This window comes from Aulonocara stuartgranti (genome assembly GCF_965226115.1).
Source record: "Aulonocara stuartgranti genome assembly, chromosome: 20".
In the NCBI taxonomy this organism is placed as follows: Eukaryota; Metazoa; Chordata; class Actinopteri; order Cichliformes; family Cichlidae; genus Aulonocara; species Aulonocara stuartgranti.
The window spans coordinates 30,725,002-30,746,175 of NC_138956.1; the positions used below are offsets into that span (position 1 = coordinate 30,725,002).

General features: G+C 39.0%; 2 protein-coding genes across 2 annotated transcripts; one reads left to right on the forward strand and one right to left on the reverse strand.

Moving 5' to 3' along the window:
• Positions 1 to 1,690: 1,690 nt before the first annotated feature.
• On the forward strand, positions 1,691 to 12,256 carry pmelb (premelanosome protein b). Its single transcript, XM_082519262.1, has 12 exons — positions 1,691 to 1,761; positions 3,603 to 3,698; positions 3,866 to 4,012; positions 4,220 to 4,348; positions 4,839 to 5,000; positions 5,291 to 5,623; positions 6,977 to 7,204; positions 8,642 to 8,779; positions 8,884 to 8,986; positions 10,154 to 10,359; positions 10,460 to 10,550; positions 11,827 to 12,256. Exons 1-12 carry the CDS (start codon positions 1,701 to 1,703, stop codon positions 11,987 to 11,989), a joined length of 1,857 nt encoding a protein of 618 aa, XP_082375388.1. The 5' UTR covers positions 1,691 to 1,700; the 3' UTR covers positions 11,990 to 12,256.
• A 543-nt stretch (positions 12,257 to 12,799) lies between these two features.
• Positions 12,800 to 15,776, reverse strand: tuba1c (tubulin, alpha 1c). The gene is made up of 4 exons (XM_082517500.1): positions 15,623 to 15,776; positions 14,263 to 14,485; positions 14,028 to 14,176; positions 12,800 to 13,926 (listed from the first exon to the last, which is right to left on the reverse strand). The coding sequence occupies exons 1-4, from the start codon at positions 15,623 to 15,625 to the stop codon at positions 12,946 to 12,948; spliced, it is 1,356 nt and encodes a 451-aa protein (XP_082373626.1). The 5' UTR covers positions 15,626 to 15,776; the 3' UTR covers positions 12,800 to 12,945.
• Positions 15,777 to 21,174: the final 5,398 nt, after the last annotated feature.

The following is a 21,174-nucleotide window of genomic DNA, read 5'->3' on the forward strand; positions in this document are numbered from 1 at the left end:
GGATAATTACACAAGTAAACAGTTATAAACGTAATGATAATATTTGTGATATTTGAAAAAGTATATAACAAGTAATGATATTCATATGATAACACTTTAAGCTTTATCATATGAATTACTGTCAACAGTCCAGGATCAGTAACATGCAGCAGTTATTTTTGTACACTTTTGTGCTGTTATGGTTACAGAGTCTCTCTCTCTCTTCTTTCATACATTTTCATACAAAAAGGTAAAAGATTAAAAAAACAAACAAACCAATAAACAAACTAACCTCACATCATGCACACTAGTCCGTTTAGCTTCACCCTCATGATTTAAAGGGGATCCTGGTGTATCGTAACAAAGATTTTTATATATTTGTTCACGTTAATAATGCTTCAGAATAACTACAATACGTTTGAAGTGATGCAAATATGCAGGTACTGACAGTAAGCATTACATCTGAATACTTAGTAATAATTTTATATCACAATGTTGTCTATAGTGCTGGAATCTTGGTGTGCAACTGATGTTTTTGAACTCTTTTTAACAGTTATGATCAAAGACTCTCTTTATCTCTGCGTCGGTATAAAAACAAACAATAAATAAATCAAATTAAAGATGGATTGGACAGAATATGTGTTTCTCTCAATCTGATGAATATGAACAGATTGAAAGTTTCAGACATGTTTGTTTAAATGTAAACTTTATTTTTAAATTAAAATCTGAAGTTACATGTTAATGCAGAATTATTTTAATTATATAGTTATTACAGTTGCATAAACTAAATACTGAATCCAGGCTGAAAAATATTTTATTAGATGAAATTTAAAAAATTGACCATAAATTACTACAAATTATATTATAAGGTTATAAAATTAATTAAAGTAAAATAAATACTGATATGGGAGTCAGTTACCTTCATAAAATGAAACATTTGTAAAATAACATCAATTGTAATGTTGATGTCGAACTGAAAACGAAAGATTTTCAAATGATAGAAACTGAACTGAAAGGACGAAGTCGACTGAAAATTAACTGTAACTGAGCTGAACTGAAAAAAACAAACAAAGCCACATTAGCATGATAATAAATATCACTAATGTTTATTACTTGGTAATAAAAAAATTTAAGAAAAAAGTAAAATCAATGCAAAAATGCATTAAGTCCTTAGATGACATGTAGCTTAATGATACTTTAATGCCACTGTATCATTTTAGTATCTAGGTTGGCTAAACTGGAGCCTGAACCGAGTCTGAGTAATTAAGTACATAAATTATATGTTTTATATAGGTTTTATAATCAAAATAAATACTAATGTCAGCTGTAAAAATGTACTGTAAAAAGTGAAATGTTTTCCTCTTAAATGTAGCGTAGAATGTGATGTTAGTAGAGTAATGCTAAGTAGGCCAATGCAGAATTTGAGTGAAAGTACTTACTAGACTTTTACTTGTGAACTTGTGAACCTATGTTAAATGTGGAATTACCGTAAACATTCCTTAAGTGATCGTGTGGCTCTTTCCCAGCTGGAGGTGTGACTGTAATCCCTGAGACGAGCTTTGACTCTATGCACACCAGGCCTGTTGCTTCAGGCGCCCCGAACTCTGAGTGGAGGAAGAAGGCGTTTCTGCTGCTAGTGCATCACGTGAGGTCAAACATCAGACCCTTTATAAAGCCAGTTTTCTGTTGCCTGCTGCTCACTAACGGGATATTTCACAGAGATGATGTGGACGTCTGCTGTACTTTTGGTGCTGGTGGCAGCAGCTTCACAAACTGTGGCAAGTGAGTAAAGAAAATGCTTTTTCATTTAAAAATGCTTTAAGCAGTAAGAGGAAGACGCAGAGTCACGTATGATTTAGATTAGAAATCTTCAGATTTAAAGAGAGAATTTTCAGTATTAGGATGAGATTTTGATTCAGCATCACAAACGTAAAAATGAACAAACAACCTGGAGAAAGCTTTAAAAATCAACTGTGTAAAAGTAGCTGAAGTATGAAGAAATATTAATAATTATAAATATGCCCAAGTTTCATACACTCCATTAATATTTAACTGGCATTTTACTGCCATACTGGAAGACTATTTTTATAATGTTGTGAGTTTTGGGTGTGTTAAAATGTTATTGTGTACTGTTATATGAATCTCTGCAAATAACTGAACCATTCATTTAAAGTAGTAGAAGTAAAGTAGTAGCATTCTGTTACTGAGATTGTAGATGTGAGTGATTAAAACATTACTACGTGTATTTTACACAGATTTAGTTACATTTTTATGGAATTCATTTGTCCACACAACAGTTTTAAATGTCCAAGTACCTTCAGAACCCCGAAGAATACAAATTTGATTTGATTTCTTTCATGTTATCCGTCATATTTGTTTTTTTAAACTAGAAAATTGCTCACTGTACAAAGAAAAAAAATAATACAATCTATTTATTTCTTGTTTCTAAGCCACAACTCTTTAGATTATTTTATGAATATGGGGTAAAAATAGAAACATTTAGATGTGGTATTACCATGAAACTTGTGTAGATGATTATTTACACTGAGAATCTTATTTTTATATTACAAGTTTTCTGAAATGCAAATGAAGAATTATCTCTCTAAAATGGCTCTACTTTGCATACTTCCACAGAAATCTGTGAATATTTGATAAAAGCTTCTTCAGCATGTCTGTTTAATTTTGATCACAGGTTTCCTCAGAGAGGGAATTTAAACTTAATGTTTTGTCACTTCACAAATAAGAAATACAACCTGTGTAGTAACATAAAGAGCGACATGTATATGCAGAGTCATGTGTAATAAAACGGTACAATGTTGTGGTCAATAAGATGTGACCTCTGACCTCTTTACTCAACCATGCATGAAAGACATGACACATGAATAACACAGAATTCAGTCTTTGCAGAACAAGAAGCCAAACACTCACTTTAAAAACTTACAGTAAATAAAAAAGAGCTGGGAGTTACCGATTGCTGTAATAATTCCTCTTATCCAGCCTTTGAAGAGCTTTCTTCCTAAATGATGGGCAACAAAACCCAAAACTTGAATAAATAATAAAGTTGAGCGGCTGTCACTAAATTCTGCCTCAGCTCCGGAGTAAACTTTTTACACATCTAATGTTCACTCAAGGTTTTCCATGAATTGACTGAAAGAGGAAAGTGATTGCTGTAAAATAACTGAGGCTAAATTCATAATTGGAGAGTCTTTATCTGCCAATAGGTTTAATCCAAACTCAACCCAGCACGTGACGCTGTTAATCACACACACTCAGCTGAGCATCACATGAGAGGGATTGAGATCAGAGCTCCATACTGCAAAACCCCTCATTCATCTATTTATCCATCTTCAGCTACATTTTATAAATCAAATCATAGCTCCAGTAATAAATAAATAACAACAGTGACTTTTGGGCTGCTGTAAGAAACAACAAAGAGGTTTGTGAGAACTATAAAAGTTAGTTTTAATCACTGGGACAACTCCCTTTAATGGCACCCGTTCTGTTTAATTACTACCAGATAACAGAGAATTACAAGAAAGCTTTAAACCCACAGTAACAAATTAAATCTTTAGTATGGAGGAGAGTTTGTATTCTGTTTTAAATATTTATTTCCGATATTTCAGAGCCCAAAAACCGCTTCACTCGTTACCCGTCATGGAACACCAAGATGTACCCGATCTGGAAAGATGGAGACCCACGATACAAAGACTCTTGGAAAGGTACATCAGTTGTAAACTATCTCTTCTAAATCTAAATCTAAATCTAAATGTCTGTATGTCTGTCTGTCTATCTTTAAAGATGTTTATTTTATTCATTTATTTGCTTTTTTATTGTCCTGAATGAAGTATTATACTGACAGATACTTTCATTTCTGTCTTTGGGACAGGAGGAAAAGTGACGTTTAATGTTGGAAATGATTCCCCAACTTTGACTGGAGCCAGAGTTACCTTCACTATTGACCTGCAGTTTCCACACAAACAAAAGGTGCTGCCTGATGGAGACGTGGTTTGGGCTGAAGACTGCGTAATCAATGGTAACGCATGCACGTTTGACCCTCAGTGACTTAATGCATTTATTTAATCAGTGCAATTAAAAGTGTTTTGCAGCGGCCAGTCCCCACAGGAAGAATAGTAATGAATTATAATAACTTTCCACATTGCACCATCACTTATTTAACAACAGCATGTCAGGGGCTTATCTGTGAAATCATAAATTATTAGAATCTCTCTTCCTGTTACAGGAACAAAGCATCTTGAGTCTGAGCCAGTATACCCAACACAGAACACAGACTGGGAGGCTGTGTTCCCTGATGGAACGCTAGTGAAAAAAGACAAGAAACCCGCCTACGTGTTTGTGTGGAAGACCTGGGGTGAGAGGAGCTCACTTCTATTAATAAATGAGTAGATGAATAACAAAATGAAATGCTTCTATGAGGAAAACACGACAGTGGTGAGGTGTGCAGTGGGAGTGGCAGACGGACTGAAGGTGGGGCTGTGATTACATTGTGATCTGTAGTGAGAACAGAGAACAAGTGGAGGAGAGCCTGGAGTGGTGGAGATGCTCTGGAGTGAAGAGGAATATATGTGTGTGAATTAGAGGGAAACAGGTGGAAAGGTAAACAAGGAGTAGAGGTAGTGAAGGCAGGTGAGTTTAAATACCTGGGTTTAAACATCCAAAGTAACAGACGATGCTAAAGAGAGGTGAAGAAACTTGAAGCTGAAACTTTTGTTTTCTTGTACTGAGATTTATTATGACTGTATATCTATATACAAGTCAGAAAGCATTGAAAAGCACTTCAGTTTCTCTTTAAACGATCTGTTCAGTGTTATCTCACTGGGCTTCTGCTGCTCATTTGGCAGGTCAGTACTGGCAGGTGGCAGACGGGCCCTCCTCCTCCCTGACTATCGGCACAGATGACATCCCTCTGGGCTCCTACACCATGGACATCGTTATCTACCACTACCGCAGCAAAGAGAAGTTCATTCCTTTGGGATATGCCTCCACACAGTTCTCCATCACTGGTTAGTAACAGACAGAAAACAGAAACATAGCGTTCAGGTCAGGCAAAGGAACAAAATAGTGGAATTATAATTTAGTAGAGATATGCATGAAATAAAATAAGAGTGCACTGCATAATAAGATGCTAACTGAAACATTCATCAAAAGCATAATAAATCTGTTTGTTGCTTAATAAAGCCTAAAATAAAGGAGTGAGGGGAAATATTTGCTCTCACGTTCTCTCATGATAGTCATGAAATGCAAATCTGTTGCTCATTTATTTGTTAACATCATGCTTTGGCGTCCTCCTCAGATCAAATCCCCTTCGCTGTCTCTTTGGATCAAGTCAATGACATCGAGGTGGCCGACATGCGCTTCATCCAGAACAGGGCGATCGCCTTCACCATCACTCTCCACGACCCCAGCGAGTACCTCAGCAACGCAGACATCACCTTCAACTGGGACTTTGGGGATGCAAGCGGGGCTCTGATTTCCAGAGAGCTGACTGTCACTCACACCTACATCAGCTCAGGCTCATTCAAACCTAAAGTGGTGATCCAGGCGGTCATCCCGGACAAGGCCTGTGACCCACCAGTGGATACCCCAACCAAGACCCCTGGTCCATCTAACAATCCGGGCACCACAGGTAGCACACAGTTATTAAAGGATCATAAAAATACTTAGTGAGTCTGAGTCATTTACTAACATGAAAAATATTATTCTCATTATTCTCTAGATTTAGGTTTGTTTTTTTCCATTTTTTTCTTTTCAAATGTCAAGTCAACACTGTGTCAGTATTATTATGCACATAGATGATTACATTAACTCTCACTTGCTGATGAATTCAACATTTGGAGTGAAAATATGAATTAAAACATAATAAAGTAGCCAAAATAAAGTGAATTTTGCCAGATCCCACAGCGAGTCACTCCACATGTTTGCTTTGGCAAAGTTTTATGCTGGAGGCTCTTCCTGATACAACCTTGCCCAAAGAGATTTGTGTCTCTAGCTGGAATTGAACCAGCGACCTTTGGGTTGCCAAAGTGAAAGTGTAGTTAAAATGCAAAGCACTACACTACATTTTATTTGTTTAATTCTCTTTATTTTACTTGGAAGTCCCATTGAAATAAAAATCTGTTTTACAAGAGAGATGCGGTCATGGTAGAAGTCATTCAGACTCACAGCATGTTAAAAATGTGACAAATACAACAGTGGAATTTACAAATACCCATAATAAAAACAATTAATGTTGCTTCCTTAAAATTCAGCAATAGATATAATAACATGTTTAAACTGAAATCTTTATGCAAAGTATATAATGTCTAAAAACTATGTAATGTCTAAAAACTATCAACAAAACATGAAATAACAACCAAAATGATTTTATATATAAAATAATAATGTGAGATATCAAATGAAGTTAAACTATGGTCAGGCTATACGTTTATGTAATACCTATTTGAACCACAAGATGGTGCAGTTAGTTAATCATATCTTTCTTCAGGAGTTGAATGGGAAAAATCTCTTAAGCAAATGGGGCTGGAGCTAAAAAGAAAAAAGACCCCCCCCCCCCTCCCCCCAAACAAATCAAAACAAACAAACAAACAGAAAAAATGTGCATCTGAAAGCAGTTTAACACAGCAACTTGTAAAACGCTGCCCCCTGGTGGCAGGAGCAGCAATAATCAGAAGTTAAGTTCAAGATGAGCACAAGTTTAAAACATTAAAGTTTACTGTGAGCAAATACAGGAAGTGTTTTATAATATAAGGTAAAGAACTCCAGTGATCCACTATGAGTAAAAAAGTGGTGATGAAAGGGAGGAAGAACGATCTTTTTAGGGGAAGAAACCAACAAGGGAATGAGTCTGAGTGAAGGGCTGCCATCTGCTTTGATTGGTTCAGGAGTGAGGGAGAAGAGGAGAGAGAAATGCAGAGCAGACAGATAGATATGTGTGTAATACTGATCCTGCCTTCATGAACGTAAATGAATATGTTTGCAGTGAAAGCTCCTGTACTGGCGTCTGCTGGGCCTGTTCTGGTTTCCACCAAGTCAGTTGGTGTAAATGTCAACACTGGTCCTTCGGACACAGAAGAGGACAACACCGAGTACGAGGCCTCCACTGCCCCCAACACTCAGTTGGCCCAGGAAACGCCAACTGTGGAAAAGACTCCGTCTCCCATCAACCAGCTGCTAGCTCACAGAGAGGCGGGGAACAGGCTGACAGCAGGTGAGCAACATTTGCATGAAAATAGTCAAAAGTTTCCTGGAAGATAAATGTTTCAAGCTTAGCCACACATGAGGAAACATGTGCAGGATTCGTACACATAAAACTCACACAGACTTCTCATTAAAGCATTATGTACAGTTGTTTCATACACCTGGTCTCTCCATCATCCTCTTGTCCCTCAACCTCAAATCCAAACCTCAAACGGCAGTCTCTTCCTCTTGAGACGGAGTTCTTTGTTCCCACTGTGGCCAAGTGCTGTTCACAAGTGATCTGATTGGTCTGTTCGCTGGATTCTTTTGCTATATTATAGCTAAAATTTTAGGGTCTTTTGTTGTGAACTGGTGATTCATTGCATTACATACATTAAATATAAAATCTGAAATTGAACGGCCTGCTATTACTGAAACTTTAAAAACTATGGCAGAGATATTAACGCTTATAAAAATGTATTTTAGCATACATTAAGAGTCTAAATGACATTGTTAGATGTAAAAACTTGTAACCTGCACTGGACTTCTGCATTTCACACCAGCAGTTATAGATTCAAAAAGATTATATAAGGATAAAGATTTTAGATTCTAAATGTATAATGTTCAACCGTCTGTCACTTTTCCTTTTTGTCAAGCCGCTGAATGACTTGAGAGTGACTCAGCAGTCACGCCTTACAGTCATACATCAGTTGAGATTCTTGTTTTGCACAAAGAGACAATTCATGGATTACTTCATGCACACCATGGACTGGCAGCTGCCACGTGCATGCCGCACATGTCCATCTACAGACGTGGCTAGAGTGGATTAGAAAAATATCTGGGAATCTATTAAATATCTATTACTTTCAGATACTTTCCCTGTCAAATACTGGAGCTTATTAAAATGTGCAGAAACAACAAAGCATCCTGTTAAAGGGCAAACATATCAGCAAGCGAACTGTCAGATGATCAGGATAAGATCATTGAGTGATTTCCTCAAATGTAAATGTTTTTTGAAACACCACCATTGTACAAAGCAAGCTGAGCAAATTCAAACAGCTGTGTTGGACTTTATCATCTTTACATGCGATTTGCATGCTGGCTGGGAGATCTCAGTCCATTTTACCTTATTCCATGTGATTTGATTATGAAGCTACAAAACGCACCAAAATAAGAGTCGACATGTTAAAGGAGCAGTGAAGTAAGTAAGGAAATCCAGGAATAAACATGCATATAAACTAATCTTACTCCATAAATTTCATCTTACTAACCTAACAGCTGTCTGTCTTGCATTTTCTTGCTTTTGCATCAGTTTGCGCTCCTGATGCAGTTGTAAAATTAAAGATGTTGCAAATCTTGTTTCACAGCAGCCAAAACAATTTGCAAAAGTTGCTGATGTGTCTTTGGTGCAACTTACAAATGCCAGTATGAATTGTTTGTGCAATAATTCTCTGGCTGTTCTCACCAGACACTAAGCGCACAGTCACACTCACGGGACAAGCTCCAGTTGTTGTGCTGGTTAAGAGGGATGCCGACAAAAAATCCTCTGATGACGATTGTGTGATATATCGTTATGGATCCTTCTGCACCAGCATAGAAATATTTGGTGAGTTTTATTTGTACCCTTTTCCTTAAATGTAAAAAACACAGCCAGAGACAAATTAAAAGGTGGTTATCAGTGAGATTCTTTCTCTGCGTCTTTGTTTTCAGAGGGAATTGAAAAAGTAGAGATTGTACACATGGACAATACAGTGATGGCAACACCCAGGATGAACAAAAATGTTTTGGATGTCACCGTGACCTGCCTGGGAAGGTGAGTGGTCCTGCACCATGTTTTAAGCTGCCACAGAATAAATGAAAGCCTCTAAAGGAAATCTAGTCATCTTATTACATTCACAGAGGTGGAACATTTCCAATAGTAAGAACGGTTTATACACAGGCTCCTTTGTAAACAGGCTCCAGATGGCTCCAAGCACTCAGCCTTCCTGATAACATTGACTGTCAAAGTGTTTCGTGTGTGAGTCTGAGGCCAAGGGGAGAGTAGCTGAACGTTTGTCTGCTTCCTCAGGAAGTTTTTGAGGGGATGATAACATAATCGTACAGATGATCTGCTAAGATATGAGCTCTGTCATACTGTAACCAAGTCCAACTAATTGAATCAGGAGAAATGGATCCTTTTTTAACATTAAAATCTGTTTTCAGTGTCTATTTTTTATTATAGTCGATTGTAAATGGCTATGAAATAGAGAAATAATAACCATGTTAATTAGAAAGCAGCAGATTTTGATCTTATTCGCATAACAGCATGAATTATTTGCACTGCATTATTATGTGGTGCAAATAACTATATCTAAGACACTATGGATTCACGACTGTCCCTGCTTATATGATTCCAAACAAGAAAGAAAATCCAGACATGCAGAAACAATTTGACCATGTGAAGTCCAGTCTACTTTGTCCTGCTTACAGGTCTCCTGTTCTACCACAATATGAATGTGCTGAATAATTAATGTCTTCCATATGAGGCCTCAGCTTCCTATATGACTAATATGTGATTTTGGCCTTTATGTATGTCTTTAGTGATAAGAAATTAGGGGAAAGGATAACCATTATAACACTCATCAGTATATACACTATTTTTTTTGTTTCAAATGTTCTTTTCCCCCCTTTTACTTCTGTTCTTGGTTGTTATTATTATTATCAAACCTATTTAAGCCTTCTCTTTGTGAAAAGAAATTTGGCTTCGGAAGAAAAGAACCAGAAGAAAGTTGGCTTAAAGGGAATCAAAAGAAAGTTAAAACATTTAAGACGTTTAAGACAGTTGAACCAGTATCTGATTAAGAACTGGTTATTTTGAACTCTGGGTAGTGCAAAGCTATTTAGTAGAGTCCAAGAATCAAAGCAAGAACCTCTAAATGAGTAAAAATAGGCACACTTTAAAGTGTACAGTTAGATTTTACTCACTTTCTTTCTCCTGCAGCCTTCCCAAAGAGGTCTGCAGTGTGCTTTTGGATTCTGAGTGCTTGAGGCCAATTCACTCAGTGTGCAACATGGTGGAGCCATCAGAAGAGTGCCAGCTGGTACTCCACCACTTCCTCAATGACTCTGGTGTCTACTGCATCAATGTTTCCTTGACCAATGATGTCAGTTTAGCTGTAACAAGTGCCAAAGTCCACGTTGACATGGGTATGCAACATAACCCCCCATACAACAGTAACATGAATTGATTTGGTTTGACAGCATTTGATGTGTCTGCTTCGACCTGACAGTGTGATCCTTGTTTCAGGCTCTGGTTTGTCCTCGTCTGAAATTATCGCCATGCTGCTGGGTGTCCTGGTATTTGTTCTGGCAGTCGGAATAGTGGCATATTCTTACAAGTAAGAACTCCAACTTATTTCTAGATGGCTGTTTTCTTATTACCTCCACCAAGGAGGTTGTTTTTGGTAGTGATTGCATGTGTGTGTGAGTAAAAAAGTTTTCAAGGTCAACTTGATTGAACTTAATGATTTATTGGTGGAAAAATGGACAAAAAGCCTTATAACTTTTAGAAAGTGCTATATAGAGATTTAAAATATCATGCCACTCATGACCTCTTTCCTCTGCGTCAAGGTCAAGAGATTGATGTGAAAGTCAGAGTGATAACAACGTTATATAGATCTGTTTAAAACTCTGTTTCTTACTGCTATTGTTTGTATTGATAACAAAAAGATATATAGGGAATGATATATGGGGATTCAACATTTAGTAAAGGACAATGGTTATGATTTGTTATTTATGTTACAGTAACATGTTATAACAATTTAAATACATGTCAACTTGAACACGTGCAAAGTTTCTGAATAAATATTATTTTTTGCAAAACAAAACTTCAAAAATATTTTCACATTTTCAACTAATTTCACTTTATTTTATTATATATTATATTAAAATATAATATATGCAACATATAATACTATTCCCTTAAAAGTAAATATTGCCCAGAGAGTGAGCTGCCTTTGCGAAGGGTTGTGCTCTCGAAGTGCTTCTTGTTTCATATATTTTAAGAGGAATACAGAGGAATAGGGTAAAAATAATATGCAGCCAACAGCTAACTTAGATATCATCATTAAGCTCGTTATGAAAGGTCGAAACAAAAATGAGAAATCAAAGTGTTTATTTGTAGCAGGCTGTTAACATGTCCAGTATTTTAACTGACTCGGTTGAGGAACCAGCCTAAAGCAGCCATAAGAGGAACTGTGGTTTTTCACATGAAGGTGACCACTTGTGCTACGTCACTGTGGTTACATCCATCTTTGATATACAGTCTTTGATGCACAAACATGACAGGTTGGTAAAAAGACATACAAATCTGTAGGCCTTTACTTTGGGGCTGAACATGTAGCATAAAGAGTTTTTTTTTAATGAGTTTTTCTTTGACAAACAGAAGCCTGCTGCAGCAAAAAAAGACACCAAAAGTGTAATGAGAGTGAAAAACACAACATTACTGTCAGTGAACTTAAAATCGTTAAAAGGTTATGTAGAGTGGAGGTGATGTGCATATAAGAATCTGTTGGTTTACTAATGAAGGCAACCCTGTTAACATTATTATTTCATACTTTAACATGAATAAATCATAAATGCTTAAAAATAGCCTGTGATTGTTTTGCTCGACAGGCGCTTTAAGTCCTACCGTCCTCTGAAGGAAGACGTCACTGTGTCTGGAGGCTCACAGCTCCGCGGGGCTCAAAGCACCTCTGGACCCTCATCTTTCTGGAACATCCTGAACCGGCGAGGAGTCGTGGACAACTGTCCTCTGCTGCAGGACAAGCCGGTGTGAATCGTCACAGCCTCACACAGCTAAATACAAGTGGTTATGCGTGTCACAAGCACCGGGGATGTTTTTTTAAAATACTTTTTTTAAGCATCTGTTGAATTACAGACACTGATGTGTTATATTTAGGATGAAATCAAACAATTTCCCAGAATTATACCTTAGACATGCGCTGATCTTTTTTTTGTACCTACTTAAAGCAAGTGTGGTAGATATAAATGCATAAATCTGGACAAAGTTTGAATGTTTTTTCAATAAACATTACTTAAAAGAGTTGTCTTTCATTTATGTTTTTGCCAATAAAGTGACTACACTGATGCTCTGCAGAGCTTATTGGGGGATTAAAGAAGTACTTCCCAATACCTTTCTGTATTCATGTAAAATCTGACCCTGCATTCCTTCTCATTCTAACTCTTCATTAGTAAAAAGTAGAAAAAAGAGAATTACTATGTGGCAACCAGAGGACTGCACAATTAATTAATTTTATTTCTCATCACTGATAAATAACAGCTTTGAGATACTGATATATTCTTTCTAAATTGTTGATGATTATTCACGCATGAATTAATGACACCAAGTAGAAAAAAGTACTGGGTTTCTGTTGAAGTAATTGAAATTGAAACCAATTAGTTGTCCAGCTTCTGATTATAATAGACATTGTTAATGTTTAAGAAAACATAATATATCCACGTATATATTCTGACAAGCTTTGAGCTTTAAATACAGAATCTTCAAAATTATAGCTCAAAATTTGGAGTTGCATCATTTTGTTGTTGTAAATATGTATTTGGGTTGAATAAACACAGGGCAAAGGACTTCACATCACAGAGGTTTTATTTAGAAGACAGCCAAACTTGACATTTTCAGGAGTTTTTAGTCTTAACAGCCAAACTGACAAACATTTCTGTTTGGAATGCATTCAAGAACACATTGCAATCAATTATTATCTGTTAATGCTTGTTTTAATACTCCTCTCCTTCCTCCTCTCCCTCACCCTCAATGGAGTCGACTCCCACCTCCTCATAATCCTTCTCCAGAGCTGCCATGTCCTCTCTGGCCTCAGAGAACTCTCCCTCCTCCATACCCTCACCCACGTACCAGTGAACAAAGGCACGCTTAGCGTACATCAGATCGAACTTGTGGTCGAGGCGAGCCCAGGCCTCTGCAATAGCAGTGGTGTTGCTCAGCATGCACACAGCCCTCTGGACCTTGGCCAGATCTCCACCAGGAACCACAGTGGGGGGCTGGTAGTTGATGCCAACCTTGAACCCAGTGGGGCACCAGTCCACAAACTGGATGGTGCGTTTGGTTTTGATGGTGGCAATGGCAGCATTGACATCTTTGGGCACCACATCACCACGGAACAGGAGGCAGCAGGCCATGTACTTGCCGTGACGAGGGTCACATTTCACCATCTGATTGGCTGGCTCAAAGCAGGCGTTTGTGATCTCAGCCACTGAGAGCTGCTCGTGGTAAGCCTTCTCTGCAGAGATGACTGGAGCATAGGTGGCCAGGGGGAAGTGGATACGGGGGTATGGCACCAAGTTGGTCTGGAACTCAGTCAGATCAACATTGAGGGCACCATCAAAGCGGAGGGAAGCAGTGATGGAGGACACAATCTGACTGATCAGCCTGTTCAGGTTGGTGTAAGTAGGACGCTCGATATCGAGGTTCCTACGGCAGATATCGTAGATGGCCTCGTTATCTACCATGAAGGCACAGTCAGAGTGCTCTAGGGTGGTGTGGGTGGTCAGGATGGAGTTGTAGGGCTCCACCACAGCAGTGGACACCTGGGGAGCTGGGTAGATGGAGAACTCCAGCTTGGACTTCTTGCCGTAGTCGACAGACAGACGCTCCATCAGCAGGGAGGTGAAACCAGAGCCGGTGCCACCGCCGAAGCTGTGGAACACCAGGAAGCCCTGAAGACCAGTGCACTGATCAGCCTGAGGACAGAGAGGAAGACATGACAACCAGGCATGAGTTACTTCATTCAATAATTTAATTCGTATATACATTTTATACTAGCTGCTTTGAATTCACCCACCAGTTTGCGGATCCTGTCCAGAACCAGGTCAATGATCTCTTTGCCGATGGTATAATGTCCACGGGCGTAGTTATTGGCAGCATCCTCCTTGCCTGTGATCAGCTGCTCAGGGTGGAACAGCTGGCGGTAGGTACCAGTGCGTACCTCATCTATGCAAACAACATTACGTTAGTTTTTCTTTAAAGATTTTTTAATTTTCCTACATTAGTGTTCAGCGAGCGGTGATGACACTTACCGATGACAGTGGGCTCCAGGTCCACAAAAACAGCTCTGGGGACGTGCTTTCCAGCTCCAGTCTCACTGAAGAAGGTGTTGAAGGAATCGTCTCCTCCTCCGAGAGTCTTGTCACTGGGCATCTGTCCATCCGGCTGGATCCCATGTTCCAGGCAGTAAAGCTCCCAGCAGGCATTGCCGATCTGGACACCAGCCTGACCAACATGGATGGAGATACACTCACGCTGTGGAGAGAAAAGAAAAAGAAGAAGGTCATCTATCTATATTTAATTTGGATTTTATTCCACATTTTGTCACTGCTTTTACATGTAACCTCTCTCAAGACATGCATCTTAAAATTGGACACATTTTGTTGCTCCCTCTATCTGAGATGAGCAGTGCAGCAGGAGGTACCTCCCTGCACCACAAACAGCAGGGAAAAGAAATGCCTGACAGCAGCAGCCCCCCAGAGGCAGGACGCTCTCCTCTTCCCTCCAGTGTTTTTTGTCCTCTTGTCCTTTTATCCCTCTTACCTCTCCCCCTCTTTTGCAAGCAAAAGCACACATGCAAATTGATTTCCCTGTTCAAATGCACACAGCGTGGAATATTCCACTTGCTTCCATGTCTTGAGGACGCAAAATCACAGTGAAGAAAACATAACATCAATCTAGCTAATTAGATCTATGTCTTTTTGTAATGCACAAAACCTTAATTTGGTCCTAATAAATCATCATACAGAACACAAATCGTCTTCGAGAGTGTAGGTTTATTTAATATTTCAGGACAAATATAAAAATAGAGGCATTTTGTTGTGTCAATTTATTTTCTTTAACCTTTGAATTAAATTAAATTAAAAACACATTTGCTGCTGCATCCTATGAATTAAAAATGATAGCTGCAATTTAATTTCTCCATCCATCCCCACCCAATCTGCCCCTCCCTGCCTTTAAACAGGGTCGTGCGTTTGTAAGGTGCCAGATTTATGATTTTTACGTGTTAAAATGACAAAAAATGTGATTATTGACATAAATAATGCTATTCATTTATATGAAAAGCAGCTCTACTGTCTTTATTGTCAGTCTAAACAACGCCACTCTGTGCATTGTTCTCATCTCTACACAATGCCAATCACATCGTGCCACTGCCGCAGACCAAATCTGTGCATCATCTGTGTAATACGATTTGTTTTCACGCTAAAATATATCTATATCGAGTGTTTCGGTAACACTTGCTATTCTATGCGTTTATGTGTCTACTGAGTTTTAAAAATGGTTTTCTAGCGATGGGAAACCCGTTCAACAACCGAGACACCGGCGCCTGACTAACCTGAAATTCCACCTTACAAAAACGGTTTCAGAGACGAACGAAGGGAAATATCTTACCATGATTCCGTCTGAGGCTCAAAGAGGAAGAGGAGAAGGAGAAAATGTGAAGAAAGAGGCTTTTTTTTTTTTTAAAAAAAGGGTCTGTTTGGGTTGCGTGTTGTACCCAACGGGGTCGATGCAACAACTGCTGAATGGGAGGGCGGCGCTACCAGATTTATACAGGCAGGGCAGGGGATTTGCTCCTGTGCACGGAGGAAAAAAACGCGTTTACTACCACCATTTGGTGGCTGATGCAGTTCTGACATAGCTCCTAAATGTTTTTGCAATTAAATAAGAGAAGTACAATATATTAATATTTTAGAAGCCAGCAATGAAATAAGAAAAATATAAATATCGTGATTCTTACTAGTGGATATGTGGGTATGTTACGTTTTTTTGTTTTGTGAAAAATATTCTCATACATTACATGACAAGAAAGACTGTCCACGAGCTCCTTGCAATGTAAATTTTAATAGCAGCGGCAGAAGAAGAAGTCTGAATTTCATTTCATTTTCACTGAATAAAGGGCTAATTCAAACAAAGCTCATTTATTATGCATAGAGGCTTGAGCATCTATTATTTAGGTGTGGCAAGCTGCAAACCAATACAAAGCTGTCCTCTTTGGTGAGATTTCGACTGTAAATATTTGTGGATTTTATTGTTTATTTTTCCAGAAATGTAGTGCATTAATATTGATGCTTTTGCTGCATCCACCCCACAGGTGCTGGTATCATCCGGGCACCCAATGTTGCAGGAGTCTGCCATGGTATCTGCCTGCCATGCCAGCTCCTCGGCTCTCCTCCCTCTTTGTCCTAGATTCTCTGCAATGATGTCATTCAGTGGGCCGATCACGTGGCTGCATGTCCGCCTGTGTGTCTGTTGTTCGGCAGCACCCAGTGTGGGTTGAGCTTCTTCTGGTTCTGTCCAGTTTGAGGAACTGAAATTGGCTGAACTGCAGTTTATGTGACATAATGGCTGTGTTAGAGAACCTAAACGCCACTAAGACTTAACAGTCTGCAGTTACAACATTAAAACCCGTCCCTTTAAGCTATCTGAAAATCCAGTTAAGAATGGGAGTCACCTGAAAAGGCATGTAGCTTAATGCTTTTAAGTAAGGCTGAAAGAAAAGGGGGAAATCCTTGATGCAGTATAAACTAGTAGCCACCTAAATGTGGGTTCTCTCATTAATTATTCAGCAAGGCAGTGAGGATGTATGATTTACAGCCAGCCTTTAGTGGTTGCTACACTCAAAATGAACTGCAGGAGATGAAAGAGAAGGACAGGAAGCAGCAATGGCTGACAGCCAGGACTTCTTGAGAGAACATTCTCCACTCCCCTTCCTCCTCCTCCTCCTCAGCAGCTGTGAAACAGGGAGGGTCTAAGCAGCTGCTCACCAAGAGGAGAGAGGGAGGATGGGAATGCTGTAGAGATGGGAGTGGTCCTTCATGGCGTTGAAACTTACCGCAATGCATCCTGCAAACTGGGAATCTGATACCCGACAAAGTGACCGAGCATGTTTTCCACCTGTCACAGCAGAGCTCGCATGCTGATGGCTTTAACGCAGGTGCAGGCAGATCGACGACATGGATGTGTATTCATCCTCTAGGACAGAAACAGAGAAGCATTTCGAGCTTTTGTCTGTGTGAGGCTGTTAGGGCGGGGCATCGCCTCACAGGAAAACTGGACTGGAAGAAAATTAATAAATAAATATAAAATAAGAAAATCAGAAAAATAAAAGCGATGATAATTTAGCTGAGAATGTAGGCCAGATTTCTGATGTAGGTCAGTATATTGAGTGCACATAAATCACAGCATCTCACATAAAGAAACACAGCTAACACACAATCCAAAATCACTGCGTAACTGCTGTCATTTAGTTTTTAGATCTAGATTGCATCATTGAAATCTGCATTATAAAATATGCACAAAATATAAAATATAAATAATGTGTACGTAAATGGAAATAGCAAGTTTGTGTGGGTACATTAGGGATGGAAAAGAATGAAGGCAACAATAGTTTGCTCAACCTCAGATCTGTGGCATCGTATATTGCAAAAATAAATAATATAATGCACTGGTTTCCAAATGTTACATTGTGAGACAACTATATTTGATTAATTAATTATTAATTTAGTGCAGGAGCACTCTGCATGCATTCTTTTTCTCACGCTGCTCACCAGTTCAAGCATTTCTCCAACAGCTTCAGCTGGCCCGGGGATGTCAATGGCGCTCAGCTGGAGCAGATCATCAATCAAGAAAAGTCGGTGATAAATACATGGATGACACACTTGAAGTCAAAGAATTTAATCAGAGAACAACACCACAGATTGCTAAACTGTAATAAAGTGTTTGATAAGCATTGAGGTCTCTGCACAGTTACAGGAAGAATGATTTTATTACCATTTAAACAACAACCTTGAATCAAACACTGCTTGAGCTTCAGTCACGGTGGATTGTTAATAGCTAACCCTTTACACCATTCTTGGTCATATAAATCCTGGAAACCACAAATCCACAAGTACCAAAGTCTAAGCACAACATCACAGCATAACGGAAATACTGATCACGGAACGACTACATTAAGTATTTGAAGGTAAACCTTAACAGTCCCATGAGGGTTTGTACTTCCCTGTACAGGAATGTTCTTTACTTAGAAAAACGAAATAGAAAAACTGAGTAGGGGAGACCGGGGATAGTTGTAACATTTTTGACATTTCTGTCTGTAAATTGGAGCTCTTTTAAGGTAGTGGATTCAAAATGTAATGCAAAGTATTTACATGTCTCTGCTATTAAATAGTGCAGCTATTTTCTCTGCAGCACAATTACCCATTGCATGGTATGGCCTCAAACACGAAGAGTGAAATGTTACAATTAACCCCATAGTCTGGGTTAGTTGTAACATATCCTGGGGTAAAATGTAACACAATGAAATAAGGGTACTAACAAAGCATTAACATGTAATCTTTGTTTATTCAACACATGAATGCACTTAGAGCCATTTATGTAGCTGTGTGTGTGTGTGTGTGTGTGTGTGTGTGTGTGTGTGTGTGTGTGTGTGTGTGTGTGTGACAGAATGCAGAAATCTAGCTTTTGAACATATTCCAACCCCCCAAAAAAGACAAATTATGGAATTTTCTGCAACTGAATATTTCATTAATTTTGGTTGGTCTTCCTTGAGTTTGGCCTCATTGGCTCAGTGGGCATTATAACCTACAACTCTTGCACCAATTTTGAACATAACAATGAAGCTGAAAAAATGTAGTTGTTCACCAGCATCGCAATTCCATTACTTTTTATCATGGCTTACCTTGGTGAGGTTTGCAAAGTGCTTCAGAAAGATGAGGGAATCTGTTTCTTGCACCCATCCTGATTTATTTCCACTACCAGTACTTCCTACTGGTCCATCTCTGACACAGTGGTCTGCATAATGTATGTGTGGGAACACAAACAGTGAAGTAATTGTGTTGCTAATGGCATTAACCGCATATACAAAAGCGACCAGTGAACCTCTCTCTGCTGATGTCGTTGCCCCAACTTGTTTAATATAAGTTAAAGTAATAGTGTGGTAAGTTGTAACATCTGCATTATTGTTACAACTAACCCAGACTGTTGCTGTTACAACTGACCCAGACTCCTATAGCCATGAACTAGCTAACATTACAGCCAACGGCTAAAACACTAGCACTAAAGACCTACACAGAATATATCCCCATAGACATACAAATAACATAATTTAAGTTTGATGAGTTTAACTGCAAAGCAGATAATGCTATTAGAAATTGAAATAAAGTAGAAAAACTTACTTTTTGGCATACAAATTACTTTTTTTCATGTTAAATTGTCTGTGTTTGACGAAATGTGCTGATTTTTCACATGTGATAGCAGAACTGAGTTGGGCATGCACAAGATGAGTCACATCATTTAAAACTTAGCCCTGATTGGAGAAATTGGAAGTGTTACAACTGACCCACGTTACAGCTATCCCCGGTCTCCCCTACTATTATGCTCCTGTGTATCTGGGCAAAATGTATGGACATCAGTATTATAAAAATGGTAAAGGTGTGTAAAGTTTTTACAGATGTTAAGTCTGAGGGTTTTCCCCATCGGCGTCTATGCGGAGTCCCCCGATGTAACCATTAAAAAGAACGCATGATTCACTTTTCAGACTTGGAAGCTATGTCCGTCTTTTATACAATCTGTGTTTTACATACACTGTGTGGCAATACGCTTGCTCAAAAATTCCAGGTGGCATGCTTGGTCCAGATGTTAACCCACAAGAATCGCTGGTGCCCATCTCCAGCTCGGACAAACCGTGAGGGTTGCGTCACGAAGGGTCTCTGGCATCAAAAGGGTGGATGACATATAATATTGCTATATGATCAGCTATGTTGTTGTTGGAGATGATGGCACTGATGGAAGGACACGAGGCACAGCTGATGGTAGCAGAGCTATGAGAGGCAAGGTTGAGATGGTTTGGACATGTGCAGAGGAGCAGTAGTAAATATAATGGGAAAAGTTATGTTGAAGAGAGCTGTCTGGCAAGAGGAAATGGGGAAGACCAAAGAGAAGATTCAGGAATGTAGAGGGGTCAGTGTGAGAGGAGAGGATGCAAGGGGATAGGGTGTTTGCACATGCAGTTTATATGGAGCTATAAACAATATTAACTAAGCTATAAAATATAATATACAAAATCTAAGTAACGGGTAATATAATCATAATCATATATACTCAAAAGTGTTTAAACAACCTTCAATTCAATAACCTGTGCCATGTAAGCAGAGGATAAATCAGGATGATAAGAGGTAAAAAAACAAACAAAAACGTGGATTTTTTAATGCTGACACAACTGTTTCTTGGGATCCTTTTTTAGATGATGAGAAAAGACAATAAAATCTAGTCTCGTTTTCCATCTGCTGTTACTGTAAACACACATCTCTCGGGTCTGAGTCTCAACATAAAGCAGCCCCTCGTTCAATGGGATACCACTTGGGACTCTGGGACAACTGTTGTCATAGAGTTTCATTTGTTGTTAGAAACCAAAGTGCTTAACTCCCTGCCAGTTGGCCCATGAAAACCAATTTATGGTCCGTTTCACTGAAATCTGAAGGTTTAAGAAACCAGAAGAGCCGCATTCACAGTCTTAAGAAAGAGTGATGCTTTGGATGAAGTGCACCATGCATGGAATCAGTCAGCCCCACCCTGACATCCTCACGACATTTTTAAATTTTCACTGGCTCGATAAGACAAGGATGCATGCACATGTAGGGAAGAAAAAGCCTGTTTCTTTACAGACCGAGGAGTGATGATAGATTTTAGGAAAAACGTGGCTTATATCCCACCACAGAGGCAGCTGCAGTGCAGGCCCTTAATGCTACTATTTAAGCTGGACCACGTGACCACCAGATAAAGGCGGTCTATGTGGATACTGGTGTGTATCCAGGCAACTCCTTTATTCATTTCCTAGCAACCGTTAAATCTTGGGAGGGGGGCTGGGGGTTGGGCGTCGTTGGCCTACATGTCCCTCATATATGACTGGGCAGTTTGACCTCTTTTATCTGAAGAAGACAGGA

Coding starts and splice junctions, on each gene's coding strand:
- pmelb (XM_082519262.1), top strand. CDS start 1,701: ATGATGTGGACGTCTGCTGTACTTTTGGTGCTGGTGGCAGCAGCTTCA. Junction 3,699..3,865: donor ATACAAAGACTCTTGGAAAG/GTACATCAGTTG, acceptor TCTTTGGGACAG/GAGGAAAAGTGACGTTTAAT. Junction 4,013..4,219: donor TGAAGACTGCGTAATCAATG/GTAACGCATGCA, acceptor TTCCTGTTACAG/GAACAAAGCATCTTGAGTCT.
- tuba1c (XM_082517500.1), bottom strand. Junction 14,177..14,262: donor CCTGGAGCCCACTGTCATCG/GTAAGTGTCATC, acceptor TTGTTTGCATAG/ATGAGGTACGCACTGGTACC. Junction 13,927..14,027: donor TGGACAGGATCCGCAAACTG/GTGGGTGAATTC, acceptor CTCTGTCCTCAG/GCTGATCAGTGCACTGGTCT.